At 43.2% G+C, this 21,145-nt stretch overlaps 1 protein-coding gene across 3 annotated transcripts in view; it reads right to left on the reverse strand.

Moving 5' to 3' along the window:
* The window catches only part of LOC139570044 (carbonic anhydrase-related protein 10), a 390,295-nt gene that overhangs the window by 334,801 nt on the left and 34,349 nt on the right, over window positions 1-21,145 (reverse strand). For all 3 annotated transcript variants that reach the window (XM_071391495.1, XM_071391498.1, XM_071391497.1), the window contains one exon: window positions 10,657-10,731. In XM_071391495.1, the coding sequence (XP_071247596.1) occupies window positions 10,657-10,731 (75 nt within the window). The remainder of the gene's footprint in view (window positions 1-10,656; window positions 10,732-21,145) is intronic.

The following is a 21,145-nucleotide window of genomic DNA, read 5'->3' on the forward strand; positions in this document are numbered from 1 at the left end:
GACACGTCAACAACCATACTGACAACTTACTGTTTGACACGTCAACAACCATACTGACATCTTACTGTTTGACACTACAACAACCATACTGACAACTTACTGTTTGACACGTCAACAACCATACTGACATCTTACTGTTTGACACGTCAACAACCATACTGACAACTTACTGTTTGACACTTCCACAACCATACTGACAACTTACTGTTTGACACTACAACAACCATACTGACATCTTACTGTTTGACACGTCAACAACCATACTGACAACTTACTGTTTGACACTACAACAACCATACTGACAACTTACTGTTTGACACGTCAACAACCATAATGACATCTTACTGTTTGACACGTCAACAACCATACTGACATCTTACTGTTTGACACTACAACAACCATACTGACAACTTACTGTTTGACACTACAACAACCATACTGACATCTTACTGTTTGACACTACAACAACCATACTGACAACTTACTGTTTGACACGTCAACAACCATACTGACAACTTACTGTTTGACACGTCAACAACCATACTGACATCTTACTGTTTGACACGTCAACAACCACACTGACAACTTACTGTTTGACACGTCAACAACCACACCGACAACTTACTGTTTGACACGTCAACAACCATACTGACATCTTACTGTTTGACACGTCAACAACCATACTGACATCTTACTGTTTGACACGTCAACAACCATACTGACATCTTACTGTTTGACACGTTAACAACCATACTGACATCTTACTGTTTTACACGTCAACAACCATACTGACATCTTACTGTTTGACACGTCAACAACCATACTGACATCTTACTGTTTGACACTACAACAACCATACTGACATCTTACTGTTTGACACTACAACAACCATACTGACAACTTAATGTTTGACACGTCAACAACCATACTGACAACTTACTGTTTGACACGTCAACAACCATACTGACATCTTACTGTTTGACACGTCAACAACCACACTGACAACTTACTGTTTGACACGTCAACAACCACACTGACATTTACTGTTTGACACGTCAACAACCATACTGACATCTTACTGTTTGACACGTCAACAACCATACTGACATCTTACTGTTTGACACGTCAACAACCATACTGACATCTTACTGTTTGACACTACAACAACCATACTGACATCTTACTGTTTGACACGTCAACAACCATACTGACAACTTACTGTTTGACACTTCAACAACCATACTGACAACTTACTGTTTGACACGTCAACAACCATACTGACATCTTACTGTTTGACACTACAACAACCATACTGACATCTTACTGTTTGACACGTCAACAACCATACTGACATCTTACTGTTTGACACGTCAACAACCATACTGACATCTTACTGTTTGACACGTCAACAACCATACTGACAACTTACTGTTTGACACGTCAACAACCATACTGACATCTTACTGTTTGACACTACAACAATCATACTGACATCTTACTGTTTGTTTCTGTCTACAGCTGGTAATGTGTTTGATTGTACCTCACGTTTGCTCTTATTCAGCTAAGGAGAGCTGTCTTCCAAGCATCAAATCAAATGAAAACTTTATTTGTCACGTGTAGACCTTACCGTGAAATGCTTACTTACAAGCCCTTAACCAACAGTGTAGTTCAAGAAGAGTTAAGAAAATATTTACCAAATAAACTAAAGTTAAAAATAATAAAAAGTAACACAATAACATAACAATAACGAGGCTATATACAGGGGGTACCGGTACCGAGTCAGTGTGCGGGGGTGCAGGTTAGAGGTAATTTGCACATGTAGGTAGGGGTGAAGTGACTATGCAAAGATAATAAACAGAGAGTAGCAGCAGTGTACAAAACAAATGGAAGGGGGGGTCAATGTAATAGTCAGGTGGCCATTTGATTAGTTGTTCAGCAATCTTATGGCTTGGGGATAGAAGCTGTTATGGAGCCTTTTGGTCCTAGATTTGCTGCTCCGGTACCGCTTGCCGTGCGGTAGCAGAGAAAACTGTCTGACTTGGGTGACTGGAGTGTCTGACAATTTTATGGGCTTTCCTCTGAGAACTACTGGATTGCAGGAAGCTTGGCCCCAGGGATGTACTGGGCAGTACGCACTACCCTCTGTAGCGCCTTACGGTCAGATGACGAGCAGTTGCCATACCAGGCGGTGATGCAACCGGTCAGGATGCTCTCGATGGTGCAGCTGTAGAACTTTTTGAGGATCTTGTGGTGGCATATTTCTGCTTTACCAAATGAGGAGAGTTACAAACTTCACACACCAGTCAGAGTTACACTTAAACTACATCTTAAATAATAACAGCTTTGCAATTGCAATTTGACTTTCAATGATGCACCATTTCTAATGAACCATTAGAAGTGACTACAGAATATTACAAAGATCTTTTATAGCCAAGATACACCCCTCTCAACCTACATAACGAACCACAGATCTTTGGAACTCTTCACAAAGGTACTTTATAATTGAGAAAGGAGTATCCAATAGCCAGATAACATTCGCTATAGTTTGGTCCATAAGACGAGGTTCTAATCTCGTTCCTGGTACTTCATAGCACAGAACCATTACCTCATCCAATCTGGAATGCTCTTTAGGTTTTATCACCCAAAGACATCGTAAATCTCCTCTGTTAGTGCTATCTCATAGAGGCCCATCCTCAGTGGAACACACACATAATAGTTAACATCATTCTCCATTATGTCGAATAAAACAACCATTATAATGTAATACAAGCATTATAAAATAATCTTGCAATTTTCCACGACAATCTGGGGACCCATGCCAAATCTTTTCAGTCTGCCCTCTTCACAACTGTCTTGGTGTGTTTGGACCTTGATAGATTGTTGGTGATGTGGACACCAAGGAACTTGAACTCTCTACCCGCTCCACTACAGCCCCGTTGATGTTAATGGGGGCTTGTTCGACCTACCTTTTCCTCTAGTCCACGATCAGCTCCTTTGTCTTGCTTGCATTGAGGGAGAGGATGTTGTCCTGGCACTACACTGCCAGTTCTCTGACCTCCTCCCTATAGGCCGTCTCATCGTTGTCTGTGATCAGGCCAACCACTGTTGTGTCGTCAGCAAACTTAGTGATGGTGTTGGAGTCATGTTTGGCCACGCAGTCGTGGGTGAACAACGAGAACAGGAGGAGACTAAGTACACACCCCTGAGGTGCCCTAGTGTTGAGGATCAGCGTGGCAAACGTGTTGTTGCCTACCCTTACCACCTGGGAGCGGCCCGTCAGGAAGTCCAGGATCCAGTTGCAGAGGGAGGTGTTTAGCCCCAGGGTCCTTAGCTTAGTGATGAGCTACGTGGGCACTTTGGTGTTGAACGCTGCGCTGTAGTCAATGAACAGCATTCTCACATAGGTGTTCCTTTTGTCCAGGTGGGAAAGGCCAGTGGGGAGTGCAATTGAGATTGCGTCATCTGTGGATCTGTTGGGGCGGTATGCAAATTGGAGTGGGTCTAGGGTATCCAGGAGGATGCTGTTGATGGTAATAATTTAGGCAGGTTAACTTCGCGTCCTTGGGCACAGGGACTATGGTGGTATGCTTCAAACATGTAGGTATTACAGACTCAGTCAGGGAGAGGTTGAACATGTCAGTGAAGACACTTGCCAGTTGGTCCGCGCATGCTTTGAGTTCACATCCTGGTAATCCATCTGGCCCCGCAGCTTTGTGAATGTTGACCTGTTTAAAGGTCTTACTCACATCGGCTACCGAGAGCATTATCATACAGTCATCCAGAACAGCTAGTGCTTCTCGTGCATGTGTCAGTTTTGCTTGCCTCAAAGCCAGCATAAGAGGCATTCCGCTCATCTAGTAGGCTTGCGTCACTGGGCAGCTCGCGTCTGGGTTTCCCTTTGTAGTCGTAATAGTTTTCAAGCCCTGCCACATTCGACGAGCGTCAGAGCCGGTGTAGTAGGATTCAATCTTAATCCAGTATTGACGCTTTGCTTGTTTGATGGTTCGTCTGAGGGCATAGCGGGATTTCTTACAGTCGTCCAGATTGTCCCGCTCCTTGAAAGCGGACGCTCTAGCCTTTAGCTTGATGCTGATGTTGCTTGTAATCCATAGCTTCTGGTTGGGATATCTACGTACGGTCACTTTGGGGACGACGTCGTCGATGCACTTATTGATGAAGCCGATTACTGAGGGGGTATACTCCTCAATGCCATTGGATGAATCCTGGAACATGTTCCAGTCTGTGCTAGCAAAATAGCCCTGTAGCGTAGCCTCCGCGTCACCTGACCACTTACGTATTGAGCGAGTGTCTGGCACTTCCTGCTTTAGATTTTGCTTGTAAGGAGCATTGTATGCATCTCTGTGTGTGGAGTGAAGGTGGTCTAGAGTTCTTTCACCTCTGGTTGCACATGTGACATGCTGGTAAAAATATTATAAACGGATTTAAGTTTACCTGCATTAAAGATCCCGGCCACTAGGAGCGTGGGATCTGGGTGAGCATTTTTTTGTTTGCTTATGGCCATATAGAGTTGGTTGAGAGCGGTCTTAGCGCCAGCATCGGTCTGTGGTGGTAAATAGATGGCTACGAATAATATAGATGAGAAATCTCTTGGTAGATAGTGTGGTCTACAGCTTATCATAAGGTACTACCTCAGGCGAGCAATACCTCGAGAATTCTTTAATATTAGACATCGCTCCAGCTGATATTGACAAAAAGACACACACCCCCACCCTTCATCTTACCAGACATAGCTTCTCTGTTCTGCCGGTGCATTGAAAATCCCTCCAGCTCTATATTATCTGTGTCGTCGTTCAGCCACGACTCGGTGAAACATAAGATATTACAGATAATCGGAATTGTAGCTCATACATTTTATTTTCCAATGATTGCATGTTAGCAAGTAGAATTGATGGCAGTGGGAGTTTACTAGCTCGCCTACGGATTCTCAAAAGGCAGCCAGATCTTGGCCCTCTTTTCCTCTATATATTCTTCAAGCAAATGACGGGGATCTGGGCCTGTTCCCGGAAGAGCAGTATATCCTTCTCGTCGGAGTCGTTAAAGGAAAAAGCTTCTTCCAGTTCGTGGTGAGTAATCATCTCCATCTCTCCATCTCTACTTCATTTCCCATCCTTGTCTCTTCCTATCACCCTCACCCACCCTCTCTCACTCCCTTCTTGTCCCTCTCTCTTCCCTCTCCCCGTCCTCTCCATCTCCACTCTCATTAGTCCATGGCTGGAGCACTCAACGCAACACTTCACACCAGAGAGCCATCAGATGCCTACCAGCTACACAGCAGAGAGACAACCAGCAGGAAGCCAGGCCAGCCGAGTCTCTATATACCCTGCATCTTGCTCCAGTGGTGCAGGACAGACAAGGGACATTTTAAAGAGATAGAGGGCGGAGAAAGAGGGGGGTGGAAGGACAGAGAAGGAATAGAAATGACAGTCATAATGACTAATGGACGGAGGGTGAGTGTTAACCAGTCACTTTTATGCAACCCCCTTTCTCTCCCTCTATACTCCACAGGCTACCAGATCCACATCACATTTTCTGTCTCCCTGCATGACAACTCAAGGTGGTTCAACCACTGCTTTGGATCTTGCCAGGCCCCCCTCCCTCCTTCCCTCCTCCATCCCTCCCTCTCTCCCTTATCCTAACTCACAGCAACCAGCTATTCTTCAAAGGTTTTATCTTCTCTAAAATCACCTTTCAGCAGAAAGGACAACATAATCTGCTGAAATGGGACAAAGCGAAAGGGGGGGTGACATAAACACAGAACAATAAATAACAGATAAACAGCTCCATACCTTGGCCAGGCTTCCTAGAATGACCCCGGATGATGCTCAAAGCTAAAGATCTATGACCTTTAGTTAACCCATACTGTGTCAGTAAGAGCTGCATCTCAATGCTCTCTGAAAAGATGACCGCACACTGAGTGAATAGGAGGGAGTAAACCCTACACACTGATCCAAGGTCAGATTTGTATTCCCCTGCACTCTAATAATTAATATTAGGATCTAGGGAGGATGAGCTGATCCTAGATATGTGGCTAGGAGAATCTTCTCCCCAAAGCCGATTAAAAAGAGTCAGAGAAGGGGATACTAATGGTCCTTGTTGACCTTTTGGAAATGCTAAAGCTAATTGGGGTCAAAAAGGGCTCAGAAAGGGCACAATCATTTGCAAAGGTCAGTTATGTGACATAAGGCTACAAAAATGGGATCAAGTTAGCATTTATGACCTTACAAAGAGCACACTTTCCAGCAATGTTCAAAAATTCTAGTCCGGGGGAGTGGACCTATCAGAGTGCGCATTTTTGTACCAAGCAAGCACTAGCAAACCTGAAGCAACTAATCAATGAATAATCATTAGCAATCATTAACAGAATCATATGGTCAAAAACTAAACAAACCAAAAATACCCTGTGGATTCCCAGGACCCAGGACCCTTCCCAGGACCCAGGACCCTCAACGTCTTGCGGGTTTATTTCTTTATTTTTTTTACCCCTTTTTCTCCCCAGATTTCATGATATCCAATTGGTAGTTACAGTCTTGTCCCATCGCTGCAACTCCCCTACGGACTCAGAAGAGGCGAAGGTTGAGAGCCATGCGTCCTCCGAAACACGACCCTGCCAAGCCGCACTGCTTTTTGACACACTCCTCGCTTAACCTGGAAGCCAGCCGCACCATTGTGTTGGAGGAAACACCGTACAACTGGCGACCGGCCCGCCACAAGGAGTCGCTAGAGCGTGATGGGACAAGGACATCCCGGCCAGCCAAAACCTCCCCTAACCCTGACGACACTGGGCCAATTGTGCGTTGCCTCATGGGTCTCGCCGGTCACGCCCAACTGCGACACAGCCCGGGATTGAATCCGGATCTGCAGTGACGCCTCAAGCACGGCAGTGCCTTATACCGCTGTGCCACTAGTGAGGCCTTGCAGTTGGGTAACAGTAGACACAGAATATCTCCATGCCCCTAGACATGATAAAAAATAAAATAAAAATACATCCTGAGGAATTAGTCAAACCAAATCCGTATACAAAACGTTAATAGCTACCATTTTATCCGTTAAAATTCAAAGACAACAATTGAGAAGATAAAATCATATCCATTAAAACAATACCCACCGAATCCTCCCAGTCTCCCTGCAGTCCTAGTTATAAAAACCACAGTGCATGATCAACGAATTCAGCATTATCTCACCCTAGCTCTGTTTCTTACCCAGTAAATCTCCCTCCATTATCTCACCCTAGTTCCCTTTCTTACCCAGTAAATGTCACTTCCTTATCTCATCCTAGCTCCCTAGCTCCCTTTCTTTACCCAGTAAATTTCACTTCTTTCAAGTCTTTTTCTTTATCAGCTACTATCAGCACCTCTCTGGCGGAGACCGGCAAGACAGGGACGTAAAACGTCTGATTACCTCCTCCCCTGCGGCGGAGACCGGCAAGACAGGGACGTAAAACTTCTGATTACTCTACCTCCTCCCCTGCGGCGGAGACCGGCAAGACAGGGACGTAAAACGTCTGATTACCTCCTCCCCTGCGGCGGAGACCGGCAAGACAGGGACGTAAAACTTCTGATTACTCTACCTCCTCCCCTGCGGCGGAGACCGGCAAGACAGGGACGTAAAACGTCTGATTACCTCCTCCCCTGCGGCGGAGACCGGCAAGAGAGGGACGTAAAAGCGTCTGATTACTCTACCTCCTCCCCTGCGGCGGAGACCGGCAAGAGAGGGACGTAAAAGCGTCTGATTACTCTACCTCCTCCCCTCCCTGGCTCAGGAGGATCATGACTAGCTTATTAACGGTGCCAGCTGCTGCTGGGTGGTTAGTGGTGCAGGAAGGCCTGTGAGGATAGAGGAGCTGACATTATATTGAACATAAAGCATTTGTCTCTGACAAACACACAGCACACTTCAGTCTCTGACAGTCAACAGCTGTAATAATGTGTGACATGGTCACCTACAGGTGGAATAAAAAGCATGAAAATGCTTAATTATGCACGCACACACACACACCACACATGTACATGTCTACACTTAGAGCTGGGTGACATTTCTTTTGCAATAACAATAAATTACAATACATTATTTTGTGGGGAGGTGCTAAAGCTGGGAGATATGGACAAGAAGTCATATTGTGATAAATGCAACTATTTTGCTCGATAACAATAATTACAACGATAATCTTTTTTTATTAGTGGCAGCGCTCAAGCCAACTTATTTTCAGTGCAACGAAAGACAACTGAGATGGTAGCCTATGATTCAAAAAGTAAGATATTTCATCCAACATATCCAGCAAACGCATTACTGACATGTTGATGTGCAACCTGTCAAAATATGATCCAGAATTATCAGATTTCATTTGTGCTCTTTAGAGAATTTAGAGAATCTTTGTGCATGTAAGCCATATTATTCACCACCTGAGGAAGTGGGAACTGAAAATACTTTGATTCATCTATCCGTAAATGTAGGCTAATGTCCTACAGAAACTTTCCAGTGATAGTCCTAGGCTACTTGATGAGGTCTAATGACTGCAAATGGTGTATTCTGCTCCTCTCTGCGGGCGAATCAAAACCATACGACAGACTCTCCTCTCCGCGGGCGAATCAAAACCATACGACAGACTCTCCTCTCCGCGGGCGAATCAAAACCATACGACAGACTCTCCTCTCCGCGGGCGAATCAAAACCATACGACAGACTCTCCGCGGGTGAATCAAAACCATACGACAGACTCTCCTCTCCGCGGGCGAATCAAAACCATACGACAGACTCTCCTCTCCGCGGGCGAATCAAAACCATACGACAGACTCTCCGCGGGTGAATCAAAACCATACGACAGACTCTCCTCTCCGCGGGCGAATCAAAACCATACGACAGACTCTCCGCGGGTGAATCAAAACCATACGACAGACTCTCCTCTCCGCGAGCGAATCAAAACCATACGACAGACTCTCCGCGGGTGAATCAAAACCATACGACAGACTCTCCTCTCCGCGAGCGAATCAAAACCATACTCCAGACTCTCCGCGGGTGAATCAAAACCATACAACAGACTCTCCTCTCCGCGGGCGAATCAAAACCATACGACAGACTCTCCTCTCCACGAGCGAATTAAAACCATACGACAGACTCTCCTCTCCGCGGGCGAATTAAAACCATACGACAGACTCTCCTCTCCACGAGCGAATTAAAACCATACGACAGACTCTCCGCGGGTGAATCAAAACCATACGACAGACTCTCCTCTCCGCGGGCGAATCAAAACCATACGACAGACTCTCCGCGGGTGAATCAAAACCATACGACAGACTCTCCTCTCCGCGAGCGAATCAAAACCATACGACAGACTCTCCGCGGGTGAATCAAAACCATACGACAGACTCTCCTCTCCGCGAGCGAATCAAAACCATACTCCAGACTCTCCGCGGGTGAATCAAAACCATACAACAGACTCTCCTCTCCGCGGGCGAATCAAAACCATACGACAGACTCTCCTCTCCACGAGCGAATTAAAACCATACGACAGACTCTCCTCTCCGCGGGCGAATTAAAACCATACGACAGACTCTCCTCTCCACGAGCGAATTAAAACCATACGACAGACTCTCCTCTCCGCGGGCGAATTAAAACCATACGACAGACTCTCCTCTCCGCGGGCGAATCAAAACCATACGACAGACTCTCCTCTCCACGAGCGAATCAAAACCATACGACAGACTCTCCTCTCCGCGGGCGAATTAAAACCATACGACAGACTCTCCTCTCCGCGGGCGAATCAAAACCATACGACAGACTCTCCTCTCCGCGGGCGAATCAAAACCGTACCGGTTGTAAATTGGTGCCATGAACTCAACATTAAGTGAAAAATAAATGATATACTCACAGAAAGCTGTGACTCTCCTCTCTGTAACTAGAACAACAGAAGTTGCTTCATAAACTGTATTTTTCCCGCAATTACATTTAGAGCAACAGCCATATGCTTGTGCTCCTCAGAATGCATCACTCCCTCCACAGTGAGAGGAGTGAGAGTGGCTCGCTCACACAGCAGCCGACAGCGAAATGGGAACAAGCAGATACTTTCACATAATAGCAGGAATCAACATAATGAATAGGCTATTACTGTTGACCAAATAATGGTTTCAGAACAATCTACAGGAACATCGTGTAGCAAAATCACCAAAAATGACCGACGTACACAAAATGCTTGGGTAAAAGGAAGGTAATGTCAGTGTGGGTAGTTGTTGGTTTATCATCCCAGCTCTGCACTCATTTAAATAAACACATCTGCATGCAAGCCAACACACAAACCTGCAGCGTCATCAAAAGCCTTCAACAGCTCAGCAGAAGAAAAATACAATCTTGGGAAATAATTGTCGTGACGGGTACACATAGAAGGAAATGAACGAGGTAGAAAGAAAGGCCCTTGTAAACCTGCCAGTCAATCAGCGACAAAACGTCATCAGCTAGACGACAAGGGCAACAAAAGTCTTGTAAGAATTAAAAACAGCGCCACTGGCAAGGTAGTCGAGGTATGAAAACAGAAAAAATGCAATGTTCTTCACACTTCACACTGGGGAGAAAAAAACTATCGTTCAACCTTATAGAAAATAAACATCAGTCTTAACTGTATACAGTACAGTATAGGGATTCTTACCTGGTACGAAGCTCCCCTGAACCATCTCCTTGTATGCCCACCATCCATCATGTATTTTAGGTGCATTTGGCTGAGCTGTCGGAGAGGCAGGAAACAGACAACAATCAGTTGAACGTTCATTTGAGACAAGAAAGACAATATTCGCTCCCGGTGTTCACGTCACCGACTCCTTCGAGGAGATGTTTTTGTTATGATCCCCTTCCTTTCTAGCCAACCTTGCTAACCTTCCCAGCTAGAGGCCTCCCTGAAGACAGGCTGAGAACAAACACATCCTCAGGTTATAAATCCTACACACACTTGCACATACACATAATACACACTCACACATACACGCGCACACCATAGACGGTATTCCAGGGTGCGTTCTCAGAGCATGCGCAGATAAACTGGCAGACATATCCAAGGTAATTTTCAACCTCTCCTTGTCCCAGTCTGTAATCCCCGCATCTTAAAATGACTATCATCATTCCTGTTCCTACGAACTCTAAGGATTCATACCACAATGACTACCGCCCTGTAGCTCTCACATCTGTAATCATGAAGTACTTTGAAAGGATGGTTATGACAAACATCAACTCTGTCATCCCAGACACCCTAGACCCACTCCAATGTGCATACCGCCCCAGCAGATCCATAGACGACGCAATCTCAATTGCACACTGCCCTCACCCACCTAGATAAGTGGAATACCTGCAGTACCAGTCAACAGTTTGGACACACCGACTCTCTCATACTTTTTCTTTATTTTTACTATTTTCTACAGTGTGGGATTATTATACCTTTATTTCAACAAGGAACACAGACTGAGACCAAGGTCTCTTTTACAGCTGGGCCCTGCATATACATGTTTACACATACAGTTTAGGTACAATGATTAAAAAAACTAAACAAGACAAACAAAACGATCACAGATAATACAAAAAATTTAAAACATTAATGTACACACAGGTTATTCTACTAACAGCACAAGAACTTGCATTACCTGAAACAGTTACAAGCAATACAAAAATAAAAATGCTCCAATAAATATTTAAAATGAGCAAGGGGGACAAGAGTCTCAAGTTTAAGTTAAGTCTGCAGGCTTTTCCATGGGCAAGGAGCGTAACAGGAAAAGGCAGCCATACCCAACTCTGAGGAAATCGCATGGGCCTTAAGTGTAATCCATGTTGAGACCTGGTTTTAGGAATTCTAATTCTAATATTGATGAGTGATGATAAATAAGAAGGTAGCTTATTCAGAAGTGCTTTATAGACAAACACGAGAGCATGTTGTTCTCGTCTCACGGACAGCGAAGTCCAACCCACATTTTGATATAAAACACAGTGGTGAGTTCTGTAGCTAGATCCCGTAATAAACCTAAGTGCGCAATGATAAGTAGCATCCAGCGATTTAAGTGTTGTTGCCGTAGCATGCATGTAAATAATATCCCCATAATCTATAACAGACATAAAAGTAGCTTGCAGAATTTGTCTTCTATTTGTAGAGGACAAGCATGTCCTGTTCCTTCCTAGAGGAAGCCTAGCTTGATTTTTAGCCGTTTACAAAGTTCATCAATATGCATTTTAAAAGACAGTTTATCATCGAACCATATCCCTAAGTATTTATATGCAGAGACCTGATTAATTCGAGAACCATCTAAGCTCGTAAGTGCAAGTGTATTTTAAACCAACTTTTTGAACCTATTAAAAATCATAAAATGTATTTTCTTTGCATTTAAAACAAGTTTCAGCTGTATTAAAGACCCTTGTAATATCTTCAAATCTGTCTCCAATAGTGATAATGCCTGGTCAGCCGTTGAAGCGATAGAGTACATGACAGTGTCATCAGCATATAAATGAATTTGACACTTTCTTATCTCATCACCGATATTGTTCATGTAGAGAGTGAACAGTAATGGACCAAGTATAGAACCTTGTGGGACCCCTTTAACCAACTCCAATGGCTCCGACTGGATGCCGTCGACTCTAACAGCCTGACTTCTATCCTTTAGATAGTCATGAAACCAACGACAGGCATCCGATCCCAGTCCTATTGACGACAGCTTACCCAAAAGTATCGCATGGTCTACAGTGTCAAAAGCTTTAGATAAATCTATGAACAAGGCGGCACAGTACTTTCTATTATCTAGGGCATTAGTAATATCATTTACAACACGTACAGTGGCTGTAATAGTACTGTGTTTAGGTCTAAAGCCAGATTGATTACAATAAAGAATATTGTTAACAGTTAAAAAAGATTGTAGTTGCCTATTCACCAGTGACTCTAGAATTTTAGACAAACAGGAGAGCTTAGAGATGGGCCGATAATTATCCAATTCACTACCATCACCTCCCTTGAGGAGTAGTAAAACAAAAGCTGTTTTCCAAGATTTAGGAATCTTTCCTACGACAAATGTTTGATTAAAGATATGAGTCACTACACCAGCAATGATAGGTACCGCACACTTGAGTAAATATGGATACAGATTGTCAGCGCCTAATGATTTCTTAGAATCTATAGCAGATAGTGCAGATAAGACCTCATCTTCTGTGACTTCTTGAAAATTAAAAAACGGCTTACTGTTTTCCACATCAGCTAAAGGCAGAGGGGCTGAAACAAGAGACCGGTCAGGATCATGTTTTTTCTTTCAAAAAGAAAACCAGCAGAAATAAAATGCTTATTAAAAACATCAAAAATTTCAGTTCGGTCACTGATGATCCCAGATTCCGATGTAATTTGCCTCGGCAGGGATGTCAAGGAGTTTCCTCGTTTAAGTGAGTTGACAGTTTTCCAGAATTTAGCGGGATCACCAGCAGACTGTCATAGCATCAAGAAAATACCTAGATTTTGCTTTTCAAATCACAGGAGAACCAAGGATTAGTTCGATTTTTCACACTAAGTCGCTTTAAGGGGGCGTGTTTATCAGCCATGAAGGTAAACATTGATGAAAAGAAAGAGAAGGCTAAAACTGGGTCCATTATGCAGTTTACGGATAAAAGCTCTGAATAATAAAGGTCATGGATAAAGGGTTGCTCTGAGAAGTGTTTATAATTTTTTTTTAATTATACGTGGGTCAGGGTTTTTTAGCCTAGTATCTCTGATACATGCAATAGGGCAGTGGTCACTGATGTCATTAGCAAATAACCCGCTAGCTATATATTTGTGAGGTGTATTTGGTAAGATAAGGTCTCTTAAAGTTGATTTTTGGGGGTCTTTTGGATTAGGATTAGGATATTAGTGAAGACATTAAAACTATGAAATAACACATATGTAATCATGTAGTAACCAAAAAAGTGTTAAACAAATCAAAATATGTTTTATATTTAAAATTCTTCAAAGTAGCCACCCTTTGCCTTGATGACAGCTTTGCACACTCATGGCATTCTCTCAACCAGTTTCATGAGGTAGTCACCTGGAATGCATTTCAAATAACAGGTGTGCCTTGTTATTTGTGGACTTTTCTTCTTAATGTGTTTGAGCCAATCAGTTGTGTTGTGACAAGGTAGGGTTGGTATACAGAACATAGCTCTATTTGGTAAAAGACCAAGTCCATATTATGGCAAGAACAGCTCAAAGAATCTGAGAAATGACAGTCCATCATTACTCATTACTACATTATTCTTGGAACTATAGGGGGTGCTGTTCCGCATTAGCATATTTGGGTCTCCAAATTAAACTGCCTCGTGCTAAATTCTTGATCGTACAATATGCATATTATTGTTATTATTGGATAGAAAACACTTTCTAGTTTCTATAAGCGTTGGAATTTTGTCTCTGAGTGGTACAGAACAATATCTACAGCACTTTTCATGACAGGGGTCAGATTTCAGAAATTTTTACCCCTGATCTGGAGTCTGTTTTTAAGGCGACAGTGAATGCTATGAAGAAACCGACACTGCCTACGTCTTCCTCTGGGTGTCTGTACGTCATCACGTTTTGAATGGAATCGATTGCACAATCACAGCCATTATAAAAGAACAAAACGTATAGGTACCTCCCTTTCTCGTCGCGCGCCTGAAGCGTGAAGGACATCGGACTTGCCTCATTCCAAATCGTTGTCTAACCAGCAATATTTCTCCGGTCATGTTTTCAGTCGTTATAGTTGTTAAAAACATCATAATGTAGTTAATTTGAACCGTTTTATAGCAATTTATATCCGTTTAGTGCGATTCTGAGGAATTTATTTGTCGTGCACTCTGAAACTTTGGACACGTTTTGTGGTCCCGTTCGATCGTTAGTGGATATTTCGAAGGACAGAGGACATCTATCGACCAAAAGAAGATTACAACATAGAAAGGATATATTGCCCAAGAATCTGATGGAAGAACAGCTCAAAGTAAGCAATATTTAATATGATAAATCGTTGTTCTGTCGAAATATTTTAAACGCATATTTCGCCATTTTGTTTGTTATCGCGTCACTTGGCGAACCCTGTATTGAAAAGTAAGGATAATTTTAAAAATGTAAGTCAGCGGTTGCATTAAGAACTAATTTGTCTTTCGATTCCTGTCAACCCTGTATTTTTTAGTCAAGTATATGATTAGCTTTCAATTAAACTAGATCACTCTGATAGGTGACGTCAGACATATTGAGGCTTGATTTCCTAGTATTTTTATTGTGTAACCACGGTTTTGTATGGCTAAATATGCACCTTTTCGAACAAACTGTATATGTATGTTGTAAAATGATGTTACAGGAGTGTCATCGGAAGAATTCTGAGAAGGTTAGTGAAAAAATTAATATATTTTGGCGGTGATTACGTTATAGCGCTCTTTGGCTGGAATCGATGCTCTGGTAACGTTTTCACATGTGGTATGCTAACTTATCGATTTATTGTGTTTTCGCTGTAAAACGCTTAGAAAATCTGAAATATTGTCTGGAATCACAAGATCTGGGTCTTTCCATTGCTATGCTTTGTCTATTCTTATGAAATGTTTTATTAAGAGTAAATTGGTCATACACGTTGCTCTCTATAGTAATTCTAGTCGTCTTGTGATGGTCGGTGCAATTGTAAACTGTGATTTCTACCTGAAATATGCACTTTTTTCTAACAAAACCTATCCTATACCATAAATATGTTATCAGACTGTCATCAGAAGAGGTTTTTTCTTGGTTAGTGGCTATCAATATCTTAGTTTAGCCGAATTGGTGATAGCACCTGAAGTAGTAAGAAACTGATGGAGTTAGAAAAGTGGTGTATTTTGCTAACGTGGTTAGCTAATAGATTTACATATTGTGTCTTCCCTGTAAAACATTTTAAAAAACAGAAATGATGGGTTTATTCACAAGATCTGTATCTTTCATCTGGTGTCTTGGACTTGTGATTTAATGATATTTAGATGCTACTATTTACTTGTGAAGCTATGCTAGCTATGCTAATCAGTGTGGGGGGGGTGGGGGGTGCTCCCGGATCCGGGTTTCTGAGGCAGTAGAGGTTAAGACAAGATCAGTCAATCCGGAAAATGTCAAGAACTTTGAAAGTTTCTTCAAGTGCTGTTGCAAAAACCATCAAGCACTATGATGAAACTGGCTCTGATGAGGACCGCCACAGGAATGGAAGACCCAGAGTTACCTCTGCTGCAGAGGATGAGTTCATTAGAGTTAACTGCACCTCAGATTGCAGTCCAAATAAATGCTTCACAGATTTCAAGTAACAGACACATCTCAACATCGACTGTTCACAGGAGACTGGTTGAATGGTCGAAATGCTGCAAAAAAAACACTACTAAGGACACCAATAAGAAGAAGAGAATTGCTTGGGCCAAGAAACATGAGTGGAAATCTGTCCTTTGGTATGATGAGTCCAAATAAAATGTTTGGTTCCAACCGCTGTGTCTTTGTGAGATGCAGAGTAAATGAACAGATGATCTCCGCATGTGTGGTTCCCACCGTGAAGCTTGGAGGAGGAGGTGTGATGGTGTGGGGGTGCTTTGCTGGTGAAACTGTCTGTGATTCATTTAGAATGCAAGGCACACTTAACCAGCATGGTTACCACAGCATGCTGGAGCAGATGACCTGGCCTCCACAATCACCAGATCTCAACCCAATTGAGATGGTTTGGGATGAGTTGGACCACAAAATGAAGGAAATGCAGCCAACAAGTGCTCAGCATATGTGGGAACTCCTTCAAGACTGTTGGAAAAGCTTTCCAGGTGAAGCTGGTTGAGAGAATGGCAAGAGTGTCCAAAGCTGTCATTAAGGCAAAGGGTGGCTACTTTGAAGAATCTCAAATATAAAATATATTTTGATTTGTGTAACACTTTTCCATTTACTACATGATTCCTTATGTGTTATTTCAAAGTTTAGATGTCTTCGCTATTATTCTACAATCTAGAAAATAGTAAAAATAAAGAAAAATCCTTGAATGAGTAGGTGTGCCCAAACTTGTGGGGCGAGCACACCCCATCCACATCGACAGGGCTGCAGTGGAATGGGTCGAGAGCTTCAAGTTTCTCTGTGTCCAAATGACTAACGACTGAAAATGGTCCACTCAAGAAGGCCCGACAGTGCCTCCTCCCCCTCAGGAGGTTGAAAAGGTTGAAATTGGTTGAAATTGGCCCTCAAATCCTCCAAAAGTTCTATAGCCGTACCAATGAAAGCATCTTGACTGGATGCATCACTGCTTGGTATGGCAACAGCACCGCCCTCGATCAAATGGCGCTACAAAGGGTTGTGCGGACAGCCCATTACATCACTGGGGCCGAGGTCCCTGACATCCAGCGCCTCTATATCAGGCGGTGTGAAAGGAAGGCAAGCGGTACCGGTGCATCAAGTTTGACAACAGCCTCCTGAACAGCTTTTATCCCCAAGCCATAAGACTGTTAAATAGTTAACAGAATGGCTACATGGACTATCTGTGTTGACCCTTTAATAACATTTTTCATAGAGAATCATAACTTATGCTGCTGCTACTCTATTTATCTTGTATCCTCATGCCTAGTCATTTTACCCCATTTTACCCCTTTACCTCTATCACTCCAGTATCCCTATCCCCTTACCCCTTGATATTGATTACTGGTTTGGAGCTTGCAAGAAAGGCAGTTCACTGTACTTGTGCACATGACATTAAAACTTGAAACCATTTCATGTCTCTTTGCAGGCATTAGTATGGAAATACATTCTGTCATGTTGTGTGAACTGCAGTACAAATCCCAGATTAGAGAAAGGCTGGACTCTATAATTGAGATGATTAGGTAAAGGTTTTGCTACAAAGGAAGGGTCAGGACCCAGAATTACCAAGGCGAGCTTTGGGGATATTGCTTTTTACACCTCAACTTGTTTTGTTCATTCGCTGGGGGGGGGCTAGAGGTTGCCTCTGCTTAATGGAAGTAGGTAGTGGGGGTGGTTCTTACCCTCCCTCCGAAGAGTAATCCGGCTAGAATAACGCAGGAGAGTGGTTCAATTTCCCAGAGGGGATAGGGGGTGGAGGGGGTGGATACTGGAGTCCAAAATCCCTATTTTCTCCCAGGCAATCGACTTGACAATCAACAACAACCACGTCTGGCAGAAAGTCTGAAGTTTTACCTCCCTGTGGGTGTCGAACAGCATCCCAAAACTGGATCTTAGCCATCCTGACTGGCTGCTGACTGGTTTCTCCAAATGATAGATTGCTTTTCCCTTTCTGATGTAAAATGAAGTTGAAGTAAACACTGCCCTTGATGCCAGAGTGTCTGAGTCACTGCACATTGCAATACAGTCAGTGTTTCCCCTACTATTACCTAGTCAGAGCATCCGTCCTTGTACTCCGGCCCAAAACTAGTTTTAGTCTTCCTTTAGTCACCATCAAAAACCCATCATGACACAGCAACACAATTGCAGTGCTAAGAGTTTGAGTAAAATGTCAACGTTATAGTAAATAATTGTTGAACAATGGCTATCCGGCTCGAAGGACCAATCCTTCCAATCCTTCTATAGCGTTTCTTATAATAACACTTTTGCAGTGAATTCAACACATGTCGTAAGGTGTTAAAATGTCTTACCGGTAAGGGATACCCAAGTGCGCACACATTTTTTTTTTTTTAGAATACCACAAAAATGAAAATGGTAGCCAACTCTGCCGACACCGACAAACAGATCAATAAAAACAATGTTGTCTGATCCATATAATTGGCCGACGAAAAGGGGAGGCAGAAATACAATATGACGTCCATCTAACATGGAGGACATTTTTGTCCAAAATAAAAAAACAAAATTGGCACTGACCCAATGATGAAGACAGTGAAAATGTACACGCAATTGTATTTTAAATATTGCGATATGCCTGGCTGGGTCTCGTTGCTTTTCACTGACAGTTCTGACTATCTGCAGTGAGCGCTGCCCAAATTGCGGTTTCTACCGACTGTAGGCCATGCGATTTAAAACAATCCACAGCTTTTCTTAAAAACGCTAACGATCCTCTGTGACCAAATCATGCTTTCTGGTGTAGTAGCCTATTTTGAATTATATCATTTATTTCTGTGTAGACAAGTGTAAGCTAATTAGGCTATATTATTATGCCAATTTAATTCAATTAACTTTAGGGATTGCTTAGCTTCCCCTAGCCTCATGGACACGCCGCCGATGTATATTTTTTTATTATTTTTGTTGGTACTGTTTTACCCCTTTTTCTCCCCAATTTCGTGATATCCAATTGGTAGTTACAGTCTTGTTCCATCGCTGCAACTCCTGTACGGACTCGGGAGAGGTGAAGGTCGAGAGCCATGCGTCCTCTGAAACAACCAACCCTGCCAAGCCGCACTGCTTCTTGACCAACTGCTCGTTTAACTCGGAAGCCAGCAGCACAAATGTGTCGGAGGAAACACTGTACAACTGGCAACCGGCCCGACACAGGAGTTGCTAGAGCGCGATGGGACAAGGACATCCCAGCCGGACAAACCCTCCCCTAACCCTGACGACGCTGGGCCAATTGTGCGCCGCCTCGTGGGTCTCAGGGCTGCAACACAGTCTGGGATCGAACCTGGATCTGTAGTGACGCCTCAAGCACTGTGATACAGGGCTTAGACCGCTGCGCCACTCGGGAGGCCCTCGCCTACACCTTTTAATCTGGCATGAACACAACCAGTCATGATCTTTTCATCTGATGGTCAAACAATCACTTACAGTGCACTGTGCACCTGCAATTTGATGAATAGAAAGAGACATGTGTTACAAAACACCAATGTGTATTGTAATGACATTCTGTGACTGTCATTAGGTCTACACTTATAGCCTGAATTGATGCATCCACGCCAGCCTCGGTCTGGGCCACTCATCTCCGCCTTGTCCGCAAGCGTCTCCGCCACTCATCTCCGCCTTGACAAAATGTAAGTGTTCTCCTCACACCACTATGCATTTTGGAGTGTATACCACCCGGTTTCCAGTCAATTCGTACATTTATTATTTGGCTGTCATGCAGTATTGTTATATAGCGATGTAATAGTTTTTTGGGCATGTTGTATTTATTGTTTTACCGGTACGGCGTACCCCACTAAACCATACTGGCTTACTTTCACCCCTGGCTCCTGAACAATCCTATATGTGTCTCATCAGGAAGTACCTCCAGGGAGTGTGTGTGTGTGTGTGTATGTGTGTGTGTGTGTGCGTGCGTGCGTGCGTGCGTGCGTGCGTGCGTGCGTGCGTGCGTGCGTGTGTGCATTCTCCAAAAAGGTTCTATATAGCACCAAAAAAAGGGTTCCGCTATGGTTACAACCCTTTTTGGGGGATATAGAACACTGTTTTATGGCTCTTTATAGAACATTTTTGGAGTATGGTTCTATAAAGAGCCTTTCTCAAATCTGAAATGTTCTTTGTCAATCCATTTGAGGAAGCATACAGGGGTTTTTCTCTGGTCATATAGCCATATTATATTGCTAAAATTCCATGTTATTATTGTGTTAATTGACAAGTTGAATCTGGTGAGCTGCCTCTGGAACAGCTGAGAGTGTCTGAGGAGAGAACTGAGAACCACTGACTGATTTAGTCAACTGTTCTGAATTGACAGAAGGCCAACATCTGCACACAACACAGATGATAAAGTTGCTGGATTCTTAGGATCTGTCTTTTGCTAAGCAACTTTTCAAAGAGCAGAAGGTTATTAATCTTGGGCCAGACACTCTTTGCTTAGTGATTTTTTTTTCTTCAGAATCAATTCTGTTTAGGGGAACTGGGTTTGTGAATGGAATAAATGGAACCACTTGTCATAATATTTTTCTCTGTTTTTGTCATGTCTAATGGGACTAAAAGCATGTTAATTATTCTGAGGCAGACAGTGATAACGTCAAACATTCTAGAATGATTGGCTGCCACATTTTGTGGCAGCAGTTCGTCTAGAAACAAGACATAATAATTTCCTATGTTACACCGAGACGCAGGAGATGAGGAATAGAGATGGAGAGAGAGATAGAGGGGAGATAACATTATCACAGCCGGCATCTCATCAGAAGATAGAAGAGAGAAAAAAAGAGAGAGCGAGAGAGACATAGAGACACAGCAACACAGCGACAGGGAGAGAGAGACGGAGATAGAGACACAG

The sequence above is a fragment of the Salvelinus alpinus genome, chromosome 3 (genome assembly GCF_045679555.1).
Source record: "Salvelinus alpinus chromosome 3, SLU_Salpinus.1, whole genome shotgun sequence".
NCBI lineage: Eukaryota > Metazoa > Chordata > Actinopteri > Salmoniformes > Salmonidae > Salvelinus > Salvelinus alpinus.